Below are 12,581 nucleotides of genomic sequence, written 5' to 3'. Positions count from 1 at the left end.
TATTAATTATATTAATATAAATACATATATATTTAGGTTACGTCCTTTCCAAATTTATGTAAGGAGAGAACATATTACATATATATGTATTACATATATATGTAATAGAAATAACATATTACATATATATGAATGTAATATATTTCATATATACATAAAGAATTTAACTTTTACATATGTGTAAAATATATATATACACACACACACACACACACACACATATGTAAAATGCAAACTCATTCAATGGCCTAAAAGTGATTTTCTTTTTTGACCTTTTGGAATTAGGTAGTGATTCTAGGGTTCATCTAGAAAAATACTATAGTCAAAAATCACTAAAATCAGTTTGAAAAAGAGTAATAGGAATAGTAAATAGAAAATAGCTCTACCAGGTTTTTAAATATTTTTTAATCTGCAAAGATTAACAATATGCAAGGACTGCCATACAGAGTATAATTAAGGAAGCATCACAGGTCAATTGAGGAAAACATGATTTATTCAGCTGATTATAAGGGAAAAGTGACTGGCTCCTTGTGAAATACAAAACATAATAAAGTTTTCTGTATGTTTTTAATTTACACTGAACACCAAAATAAATTCTTCATAGGTAAAAGATAAAACCATTAAAACCTAGAAGAGACTATATTTAACACATGTAAGTGAATGCTAACTAATCTCAGAACTTACTAAGTATAAAAGCAATGGAAATACTTTTTTAAAAAGCTCAGTAGATTAGACTTTATAAAAGTTAAAGACGTGTTCATTGAAAGTACCATAAACAAGCAAAAAGAAAAAAAAATCTTCAACAACTTTGATAGCCAAAAAATTTTTTTCTTACTTTATATAGAGCCAGCCCTAAATAAAGGATAGTGAGTCCCACATCGTCATCATATTTGAACCACAAATTTAGCTTTGATTTTCCTGTTGATCAAAGTAGACTAGGAGGTCTGGGCAGGCATGCAGTTCACACTGCAGAAATAAATAGACAAACATTTCTCAGGAAAAGAATGGCTTTTGCTGCACAGTTTGGAAAGAAATTATTTCACAGAGGAAGTATGATAGTGGAGTGATTAGGAGCACATGGATTTTGCCATTTACTTGTGTGGTGACCTTAGGGAAGTTACTGGTGTGCTCAGTTTTCATTTGTAAGTTGGAATACTTCTTACAGCATATGATTAAATAAGTCAATACATGCAAAGTGCTTGGAATAATGCCTGGGACATAGTAGGTACTGAATAAATGTTAGCTATTTATTCAGTTATTCCAATAATATGGAAAATACAGACTAAAGATGTGAGTAATGCTGCCAGCAGATTCTCTACTACACAAAACAACTGTGCATTGGGTGTGTGCACGCACTGCCCACCTCACATACACTGTATTAAGTCCTAGCCTTGACTTTCCATTCTATCTGCATTCTGCCTAATTCATCTGCTATTCTTTTTCTGTGCTAAATATAGCATCAAGGTCAAGGCCCTTAATATAACACAGTGCTTTTAGGAAGGCTATTAGAAACTTCTCTCATCATACACTTGCTTAAAAATAGCACCAAAAAGCTCATAAAATAAAGACTGCTGAATATACCACTTAATCCATGAAATAAGGAATTCAATTTACTACTTTCCACTTCTAAGCCATAGCATAATATTCTACACACCAAATGAATGTGCTCCAAGCAAATGATAAAAATCATAATCAGTGTTGATTAAAATACCAGAAGTTTTTAAAAGTTTTGATGCACTGGTAGAAATAGCAAAAGATAACTAAGGATGTATATGTTAGTGTTATTTACGATACATGATATGTTCAATGTCATATATAGTTATCATTTAGCAATTTATGTAAATTCCAAGGCAGTATAATTGTATTTTTCTTGGGTAAAAATAATCCATGGCATTTGCAATTTGTGGGAACATGAATAACATTCTCTGTCATTTCTCTACTGTAGAGCGCCACTGCTCCACCTTTCAGACGCCCAAAGATGTGATCATATCTCCTCACAACTGTGGCAAGCAGCCAGCCAAATTTGGGACGATCTGCTATGTAAGTTGCCGCCAAGGGTTCACTTTATCTGGAGTCAAAGTATTGAGATGTACCACTTCTGGAAAATGGAATGTCGGAATTCAGACAGCTGTGTGTAAAGGTAGGTCTCTATGCTGGTGAGGTTAAAACTCAAATTTTTAAATAATGCCATATGGGTGCAGAATAGGACAATCCTTCTTTGTAACTTTTGCTGCAAACCCATAATAATATGGTAGGTTTTACCTCAATATGCACTGTGAGGATTTCTGGTTCAAAGTGGTGGATTTACAAAATCCAATTACAAAATGCCAGACAATGACAGAAGAAATACACAAATAAGGAAAATAGAGCTGAAAATCAGGTAAGTTTTCCATAAGACTACAATCTTTAGGGAAGTCTTGATCTGTATAAAGCAGATGAGACTGAATTGATTTAAAAAAAAAAAAAAAAAGCTATCAGCACTTTGAAACCTGGCATCACACTTCATTCACAAGAGGACATTGCCATTTTCCCCACAACAAGAACAGACCACTATGAAAAAGGAGTTGTTGAAAACAAGAAAGAGTTCTTATAAGTGAAAAAAAAAAGAATGTCATAACTATCTGTAAGAGAAGGAAAGGGACAGATGAATGGAACGAATGCTATGGAAAACAATATTAGTAATTTAAAAGACCAAACTGAGAGTTTCCTCACAATGGAGAACTGAATGAGTAAACAAAGAAAGCACTTCAATTTCCTAATTGATCAAACGAAGAAGGTGGAAGTTAAGGGATGCCAGTGACAGAAGGAAAAACCCTAATATCCATTTAATAAGGAGTTCCAGAAGGAAAGAGGAGAGGAGATGGAGGAGAAGTGAAGAAAATTTCTCTGAGCTAGAGAATGGCTTAATCCTTTAGAACACAAATAGCTTCTACGTATTGGGTTGGCATGTTTTGACTATTCCTAGTGAAATTTCCGAGTTGCAGAGTTAATGAGAAAATCTTAAATAAGCTTCCAGGGAGAAAGAAAGAAACTGCACAAAAGAAACAAGAATTAGATTCACGTTACCTATCTCATTTACAACTTTAAATGCCGCAAGGAAATGTAGCAATGTGTACAGGATATGGAGAGCAAATTAATATAAACTTTAGATTCCAAGCCTGGTCAAGCATGAATGGAAAATCAAATACTTTTTAAAAATTTTTTCACAGTTAATACAGTACTATGTGTTCCTATGGGAGAAAATTGTCCAAGTATAAGCCCCTTTGATAAAAAGAAAATACAAATTCAACAAAATTTTGAAGAAACAAGGAAGATATGAGACACAATGAAATCAATTCTGATGTATTCAGCCAGTAGTTACAGAAGACCTAATTTAACATAACTTAAAATAAAAGGTGTATTTTACTATATAGTTAAAACTTCAGCACTACCATGACTGGTGTGCATCTGTGTAATGTTAGCACATCTAATTCAGCACCTAAAGTATAAAGTAAAAAATATCATTGGCTTTAATTTGTTGTTTGCTTTGACAGTACATTTCAGTTTCTGCTAGTTAATTCTACTTGACAGCCTCATTTTCAAGTGTAGTTTTTTCCTGTCATAGTCAGCATTCATTTTTAAATTTATTTCATCCAAAAATTATTTCTCAAGCTCCTATTATATGCCAGGTACCATATAAGACAGTGGGACAAGACATCCTAACCTTCAAATAACTTAAATTCTACTGAGGGCGAAAATTCAATTTCAAAATAGCTTGTTGAGTTTTATGGTTGGGAAGTCCAGAGGGCTACAGGAAGTTGTGGAGTGGGCACCTCACATGGGCCTGTGGAATCAGCAGGAGCTTCCTGAGGAGCTGTGTCTAAGCAGAGAGTTCAAGGGCAAGTAGTACTCATCCAGGTAAAGGGAAAATAGGGCACTAATTCAGGGAAATAAAAGAACATGGGCAAAGGCCTAAGTAAAAGAAGGTCATGGCCTGACAGTAACTCGATGTGGAGAGTGAGTTCCAGTAGGAGAAATGGAAGAAATGTGGCTAAGAGGTCAATAGGTACCAGTTCAGGATTGGGCTCGTAAGCCATGCTGAGATAAATGATCGGGAAGACAGGCAGGGGCAGATTCCAAGCAATCAGTAACTGGGATGGACAAATGTGTCACGATGTATAAATATAACTAGATTTTTACCTCTTCTTTAAATGACCTAAAACTACATGTCAGTGTATTAATCGATTTGTTTATTTTCTGAGTTAGACGTCGAGGCTCCTCAAATCAACTGTCCTAAAGACATAGAGGCTAAGACTCTGGAACAGCAAGATTCTGCCAATGTTACCTGGCAAATTCCAATAGCTAAAGACAACTCTGGTGAAAAGGTAAGGTTTGTGCAATTATGTGCATCCTTTTTCAAATCAATTATAAATATGCTGCAGATATGTGTGTTGAAGACTTAATAATATGCTCATGATAATACTTGTAACAGGCTTTCCTAGAGGGACAGAACTACTAGCATAGATATATATATGATAGGAAGTTTATTAAGGAGTATTGAATAAGAAACACCAATGGTATCTCTTTCTAATTGAAAAATATGCAAGATGAAGTTCCACAATAGGCCATCTGCAAGCTGAGGAGCAAGGAAGCCAGTCCAAGTCCCAAAACCTCAAAAGTGGGGAAGCCGATAGTGCAGCTCATGGCCAAGGCCCAAGAACCCCTGGCAAACCACTGGTATAAGTCCAAGAGTCCAAAAGCTGAAGAACTTGGAGTCCGATGATTGAGGGCAGGAAGCATTCAGCATGGGAGAAAGATGAAGGCTGGAAGATTCAACAAGTCTGCTCTTCTCACCTTCTCCTGCCTGCTTTATTCTAGCTGTACTGGCAGCTGATTAGATGGCGCCCATCCAGACTGTGGGTGGGTCTGCCTCTCCCAGGCCTCGGACTCAAATGTTAATCTCCTTTGGCAGCACCCTCCTAGACACACCCAGGAACAAATCTTGGTATTCTTCAATCCAATCAAGTTGACGCTCAGTATTAACCATCACAATACTCTTTGTGTATAAACTCTATTCATAAATGTGAATGCTGCATCTGATAAAATAATGATCAACTTTGAATTTTTAATTAGAAATCTCATATAAAACCCTCAAAACCAGAAACTGTTCATTCTATGGATTTGTTGTATTATTGTAGCCACTAGGGTTTACTTGACTAAGAATTCTTTGCCCTTTACTAGGTTCGGAGGATCTTTTAAGAAAAGAAAAGATGTGGAATCAATTCTAATTCCTATTTATGAACCTGTCTTTTAAAATGTGCGCCCAAAATGACTGTACATTTTTCAATCAGAAAGAGATAGCATTGGTGTTTCTTATTCAAGGTTGTCTAAATCCAGCGTTATTCAGAACACAGTATTTTAATTTTCTTGGTATAGTAGCTTGAAATATCATCCGTCAGATGCTAGAAAAGCAGTTCATTTAGGAATTTTACTTCCTCTTATATGTACATGGTTAGTATTCACATACATTAAGATGCATTTAAATACTATGCTATTTCTACACTTACATGTAAATATATATAAGTTGTACCAATCAGGATATATTGGGGGGGATGTGAAGTGCAACATAGAAAAAATATCTGTTCCGATCATTGTGTTGAATATGCTTACAATCAAGGTAGGTTTTAAACCTGATTTGAAAAGGGCAAATGTGATTTCCAGGGCTGAATGTGCTTTAGGTAACTTGTATGTTGAGCAGTCTCTGTTGTGTGATATTTATACCACATCTTTTTCTTTTCACTCTGAGCCTCCTGCCTTCCCCTAATAAGGACCCTTGAGATTACATTGAGCCCAACTTGATAATTCAGGAACATCTCCTAATTTTAAAATCCTTAATTTATCCATGTCTGCTAAGTCCCTTTTGCCATGTAAGATAATGTATTGATAGGTTATAGGGAATCGAACATTGATGATCTTTGTGAGGCCATTATTCAGCCTACCCCATGGGAGAAGAATGTTAAAAGAACAAAAATAGAAATGGAAAGAACCAATTGAGATGGAGAAGTTGAATATACAAGGAAAAGAAGGGACAATCCATTGCAAATGGTTTCTGTTCAGAAAGTGATCAGACCTGGAGCATTACTAAAGGGAAAAAGTGAGAGAGTTTTGAAGTTTTCAGAGAATGGAGACGTTTTGAAAAACTCATTCTGAGAAGGCGAGTGAGCAGACCAGAGAGATACACTAGGATTATTTGGCTACTGTTTGGGGTCCATTTGAGTTTTGTGATCTTAAACTTATAGAGAGATAAATCTGCACTATTGTGTGAATTTCTCTGAAATTGATGTGATTCTCTGGCACAAGCATGAAAAATGTAAATAATTGGGTTTCTTTATAATACAGAGTTTTGAAAGAAAAGGGGACAGAGAAACAAGGCAGTTTAGACAATTGGCCAAAAAGAAAAAAAAAAAAAACACTACATTTATTGTAATAATAGAACATGAACTCAAGGCAGGGTAAGAAAGAATAAACGGAAAGAACTCATGATGCTGTCATGAAGATCCTTGTACTATGTCTTTGTCTTTGAGTTTTTCCTAAGAAAATTTCCAAAAAGAGAAAATTTCTTGGTAGAAAAATAGGATGCTAAATTATATGTATGAAGTAATCAAAACTATAATTGTGTAACTGATACTGAATAGTCTGAACTAGGAAAGGCACCAGTAGAAAATAACTATTTTTCTACAGTCACAAGCTTTCCAAAATTAAAAACCACTTTCAAGAATTAAAAAGAAGAGTCTTGCTATCTAAATACAAACTTGAATCTTGTATTCACTTCAAAGCTTTTTCCTCTTGCGGCTCAGAGGTGGCCTGAGTGACCTGAAGGAGGAGCAATAGATGCTCTTTTCCTCCTTCCATGCCTCCCCATCTCTGTTTCTGACTGTAGCTGCAATTATGTATGGAAGGAATATAGTCTTTTAAATAAAGTTTTAAAAATATGCATAAGCCTTTCATTACCTAATTACCTGTGGCAAAAAAATAATAGTATCTACTGTGTTTCACCCAAGTAAAATGACCAAGTTATCAGTTTAACTTTTCAGCCCCTTACAGTTTATTGATATAATCTGGGATTCTTGTTCTAATTTATTATAGATTAATTAATATAGTTTTTTACATTATGTATATTCTTTTCCAAAAATCATAACCTTTGATAACACTTAAATAACAACCACAATTTTTCAGACTGAGTCTGTGTTTACATAGTTTTGGTGTTTGTTGGCAGTTCTTCACACCATGACTTTTCTCTCTTATGGGGGATTTGTTGTGATTCATCTCATTTGGTAGGTTCAAAATCCATTGTTTCAGAAAAAGTGCATACAGATGGTATATCTACTAAGCCTTTGCATGTACAAGAACATCTTTTATTTCCAGACTAGCATTTAATGACTAAGAGAAAGATAATATAGGCTGATCATTTTCTTTTTTTAGCTAATCTGCTTTAAAAAATTTTTTTTCTGAATGCTGTGAGAATTTTTTATTGCATGTTAAGTCATCTGGGATTTGTTTAAGTGATGCTTGTTCTTTATCAACTTTGGTACATCAAGAGTCCTTTTATATACAGTCATAGCTTTCCTCAAATCAAAGTTTTCTTCCAAATCTTACAACATTTTTCCTATTCCATTTGTTGTGTGTGTGTGTTTTTTTTTAGGAACACTGATGATTCATAAGTTATACCTCTAATTTCTGTTCTGTGTGTCTATTATCTATTCCATGATTTGTATTCTAAGTTTTCCTCTATGTCCTGAGTGAGACTTTTAAACTTATCCTTTGTATTCCTGATTTAGTTTCCTGGACAAAATAACTATTTGAGTACCAAGATATAGATAAAGTCACACACACACATACACACACCATTCTATAAAATATGTAATGCCATATATATTAATAGGTTGCTTAAAAAAAGGGATTCTGCTTACAAAGCAAGATAAAATGTAAAATATTTAGGTTTTTATTTAAAAATAAATGTAAATGGCACCTTAAAGGAAAATATCAAACATTGACAGGTGTAATAATGAAATAAAATGGAAATACATGCCATATTTGTAGATTAAAAAACAAAATACTTTGTTCTAATTTTTCTGAAGAAAAAAAGCAAAATATTTATAGAATAAGTATATTTTACAGGCACTGTTCACATATTTTTGAGCATGAAAAATGATTCTGGAGTGGAAATTAGAAGAATACCGAAATTAAAATATCAAAAAGAATAATAAGAAACAACTGAAACAACTGAGTCCATCAGAAATCAAATAAAAATATCTAATAAAATAAAAACACCAGAATGGCACAGTACTATTCCATAATAGATGAATTTTAAAATATCATAAAGGAAGATCAATGAGTGATTTTTAAGTTGTGAGTGATTTTATAATTTCAAATCATATCACACAGAAAATATATTTCCAAATTATAGTTTAAATCATTAAAAAAGCTACCATCAAATATATTTGGATGCTTATCAAATCATTTCATGAATGGCTTTCTAATCTTATTTCAAATATTTTTTAAACTATAGTGAAAAATAAATATATCTGACTACGAAATATTTTTAAATTTGTTTTGAAAAAAACTTTTAAATTAGAAGACAAATACCAAACTAGAGAAAAATGCTTCAACCTTGTCAAAGGTTAGAATGTTATTACATAACATACTAATAACATTTGATTTTAGCACATCACAATTTTTCAATGGATAAAGAAAATAAACACACAATTCAAGAAGGAAAAAATATAATACATGCAAACATGAGAATTTAATCTTAGCATGTGGCATTAAGAAACAGTTAATTAAAACAATGACCTGGTGCCACATTTTAGACTTATCAAAAACGGATAATATTTAACATAGATCAGAAAATGTGCAGGGGAACTTTGACACTGGTTGACAGTAGGAATATGAATTGTTACCATACATTGGAAAAGAAATTTTATATTATCTACTTATAAAATGTTAATGTTTGGGGTTAATAATTCTATTCATGGAATTCTTTTATAAGGAACTAATAAATAAGCAAAATAAGCCAAGCACAGAAAGACAAATATCTAAAGAGCAAAAAAAAAAAAAAAAAAAAGTGGATCTCATGAAGATAGAGAATAGACTGATGGTTATCAGAGGCTGAAAAAGGTGGAGGGAAGGCGAGCTAAGAGAAGTGAATTAATAGGTATGAATATATGTTTTGATAGAAGTCATAAGACCTCGTCTTACATATGTAAAGCATAGGTGACTATGCTTTACAATAATCTATTGTATACTCTAAAATAGCTAGACGAGAAGAATTTTAACGGTTCGAGCATAAGAAAAGATAAATATTTAAGGTGACGGATATCTGAAGTACACTGATTTGATCTTTACAAATTATATGAATGTGTGAAATTATCACACGTACCCTGAAACTATGTACATCTATTATGCATCAAAAAAGAAAAGAAGAAGAAAAAATATTTTTAAATTATTTTTTCAAAACTGTTTACAGTGGAAATGTTTGGGTCAAACTAATATCCTTCAATGGATTTTTCTTAAATTATCATATATTTATCTACAGAACATTATGGAAACGTTTAAGAATCATCTTAAGTTCGAAAGACTATATAAAATCATAAAAGATGTTTTAAGATATTATGTTGAAACACAAAGGAACAACATTTCAAATGTGTATCAATTTTGTAAACAATATAAATAGAATAATCTGGAAATAAATATGCCAGAAAACTGTGCCTTTTTCCTTTCCTTTATATGAAATACTGTATCATTGTTAACATTACTAATAATATGTAAATCAAAAAAGAATAAGTGCACTTTTTACATTAACTTTCAAAATATTTATGTATCTCCAAAAGGTGTCAATCCATGTTCATCCAGCTTTCACACCACCTTATCTTTTCCCAATTGGAGATGTTGCTATTGTATACACAGCAACTGACCTATCCGGCAACCAGGCCAGCTGCATTTTCCATATCAAGGTTATCGGTAAGTGATACAGTTTGGCTGTTTTCCCACCCAAATCTCATCTTGGATTGTGGCTCCCATAATTCCCATGTGTCATAGGAGGGATCCAGTGGGAAGTAATTGAATCATAGAGGTGGATCTTTCCCGTGCCATCCTTATTCCGTGAATAAGTCTCACGAGATCTGACGGTTTTATAACGGGGAGTTCCCCAGTACAGGCTCTCTTGACTTCCACCATGTAAGATGTGCCTTTGCTCCTTCTTTGCTTTCTGCCATGATTGTGAGGCCTCCCCAGCCATGTGGAACTGTGAGTCCGTTAAAACTCTTTCCTTTATAAATTAGCCAGTTCCAGGTATGTCTTTATTAGAACAGCATGAGAACAGACTAATACAGTAAGTCTTCATCAAATCATTTGGGCAGGTTTGTGAAAGCAATCCAGAACCTCAGAGACCACTTCTTCTTTATGGTCAATGACTCCCTTTTCACTGATTCTTCTAAATGGCAATGAAACCTGCTCAAAACACTCCCTGTTTGAAACCTATATACCCTTTAACCATCACCACTTCTCTTGATTTCTTCCCATATGAGCCCACATGAAAGTTCCCAATGCTTGCCATGTCTTTCTTCTTAATTGCCGTTTATTCTGAGTCACCCTCTGGCTTTTGTCCCCCTTCACTCATATAAACTACTGTCATTACAGTCACCAATGATCTCTGGTGTTACTCTGCACACTTTTTGGTCTTCATTTTACATAATCATTCCTCATATTTTACATTTTAAATTTTTTTCAGAGACAGGGTCTTACTCCGTTCTCCAGATTGGAGTGAGTGCTGTGCCACAATCATAGCTCACTGCAGCCTCAAATTCCTAGGCTCAAGCAATCCTCCTGCCTTAGTCTCCAGAATAGCTAGGACTACAGGCATGTGCCACCACACCCAGCTAACTTCTTTTTTTTTTAATTGTTTGTTGAGATGAAGTCTCACTGTGTACCCAGGCTGGTCTCAAAAAACCTGGCCTCAAGCGATCCTCTCACCTTGGCCTCCTAAAATACTGGGATTATATAGGTGTGAGCCACCACACCCAGCCACATTTTACATTATTAACCACACACTTCTTATCAAAACCTTTTCCTTCCCTTAGCTTCTTTGATGTTAGTCTTTCCTGTCTTTTTTTCCCTCTGTTATTTTTACATAACCTTCTTTATTTCTTTTGCAGGCTTCTCTTCATTAGTTCTCAAATGTTGATCATCTCTAAGGTTTCAGCCCCGGCCTTTCTCTCTCTCTCTCTCTCTCTCTCTCTTTCCTGGGTGGTTTTGTTAATTGACAACTCCCATATTCCTGTTTCCAGTTCAAAGCTCTTTTCTGAAATCTAAACTGGACTCTGAAAGCCTCCTGGACTTTCGCCATATTAATGTTTTATGGGCATTTCAAACTCATCCAAGCCTAAATTATTTCCTAGCTCAAAAAAGGACATAACCAATCACCTAGCTACCAACAAAAATATGAGTCATGCTTGACCCCTTGCCCTCTCTCACCAACATCCAAGAAGATATCAGATGCGATTAGTTTCAGCTACCAGATATCTCATTCTCTCCATCCTCATAACCACTACTTCTGATCAGTCCTTTTTAATATTTTGAGCCTGGTTTACTGTATTATCTCTCAGTTGGTCTTCTGCTCATTACCAAAACGAAATACATGGAAAGGTAGGCGACGCAGCAATCTGTAGTGGACAACAAGATAGACTCTGAACGCATGCTGCTTCATGTTAGCTCCACGTTAGCTCCACCGCTTGCAGTCAAGGGGACCAGTTGCCACTCTGTGCCTCAATTTCTTTATCCAAAAACAGGATTAATGAATGTATTGCCTCATAGGGATATTGTGAGATTTTTAATTAGTGATAATCTATAAACCACTGGATCCAGTGCCTGCCACAACTTAAGCTCTGTGTGAAAGCTAGATGATAACATACTGACATTTTGCAACATTTATCTCAGGTCTATTTTTCTTATGTTTATTTTAAAATTTATGCTAAATTCATTTTGTTTTAAAAATGTTAAGTAACTTAGTGAAATAATTAACATATATTAAACAGTTTCCTTACCCTATACATTACAGGTGTTGGTAAAAGTAGATGAAAAAAAAAAATCTAGTAAAAATCAGACTATTTCACAATGCTTAGTTTTTATAAATTCCCTTTTCAGTGTTGTTTTAAACATGAGCTTTGCCAGTTGCATGAAAAATATGTTGGGTTTTCAAAAATATGACACAGTGATTTTAGACTTGGAAATGTTGTTCAAGAGTTTGCCAAGTTTTAATATTTCATAATGAAGAATCAACATAGTGAAATGTCAAATGTGTACTGGAGTATCTACTAGACTTTAACTGAATTTCCAAATTATAAAAGAGAGAAAAGGTCCAGGCTCAGTAGCTCACACCTGTAATCCCAGCATTTCGGGAGACCGAAGCAGGTGGATCACCTGAGGTCAGAAATGCGAGACCAGCCTGGCCAACATGTTGAAACCCCATCTCTACTAAAAATACAAAAATTACCTGGGTGTGGCAGCACATGCCTCTAATCCCAGGCTAAGGCAGGAGAATCACT

General features: G+C 34.4%; 1 protein-coding gene across 2 annotated transcripts in view; it reads left to right on the top strand.

Annotated features, from left to right (window-relative positions):
- Positions 1–12,581, top strand: part of SVEP1 (sushi, von Willebrand factor type A, EGF and pentraxin domain containing 1) — a 219,641-nt gene that overhangs the window by 86,224 nt on the left and 120,836 nt on the right. For both annotated transcript variants that reach the window (XM_032240324.1, XM_032240325.1), the window contains exons 7-9: positions 1,946–2,140; positions 4,246–4,364; positions 9,870–9,999. In XM_032240324.1, coding sequence (XP_032096215.1) covers positions 1,946–2,140; positions 4,246–4,364; positions 9,870–9,999 — 444 coding nt within the window. The remainder of the gene's footprint in view (positions 1–1,945; positions 2,141–4,245; positions 4,365–9,869; positions 10,000–12,581) is intronic.

Source organism: Sapajus apella, unplaced genomic scaffold (genome assembly GCF_009761245.1).
Source record: "Sapajus apella isolate SASKATOON/1434 unplaced genomic scaffold, GSC_monkey_1.0 scaffold46, whole genome shotgun sequence".
NCBI classification, from domain to species: domain Eukaryota; kingdom Metazoa; phylum Chordata; class Mammalia; order Primates; family Cebidae; genus Sapajus; species Sapajus apella.
Note: the sequence above shows the minus strand (reverse complement) of the source record. Positions and strands in the feature narration are given on the sequence as shown.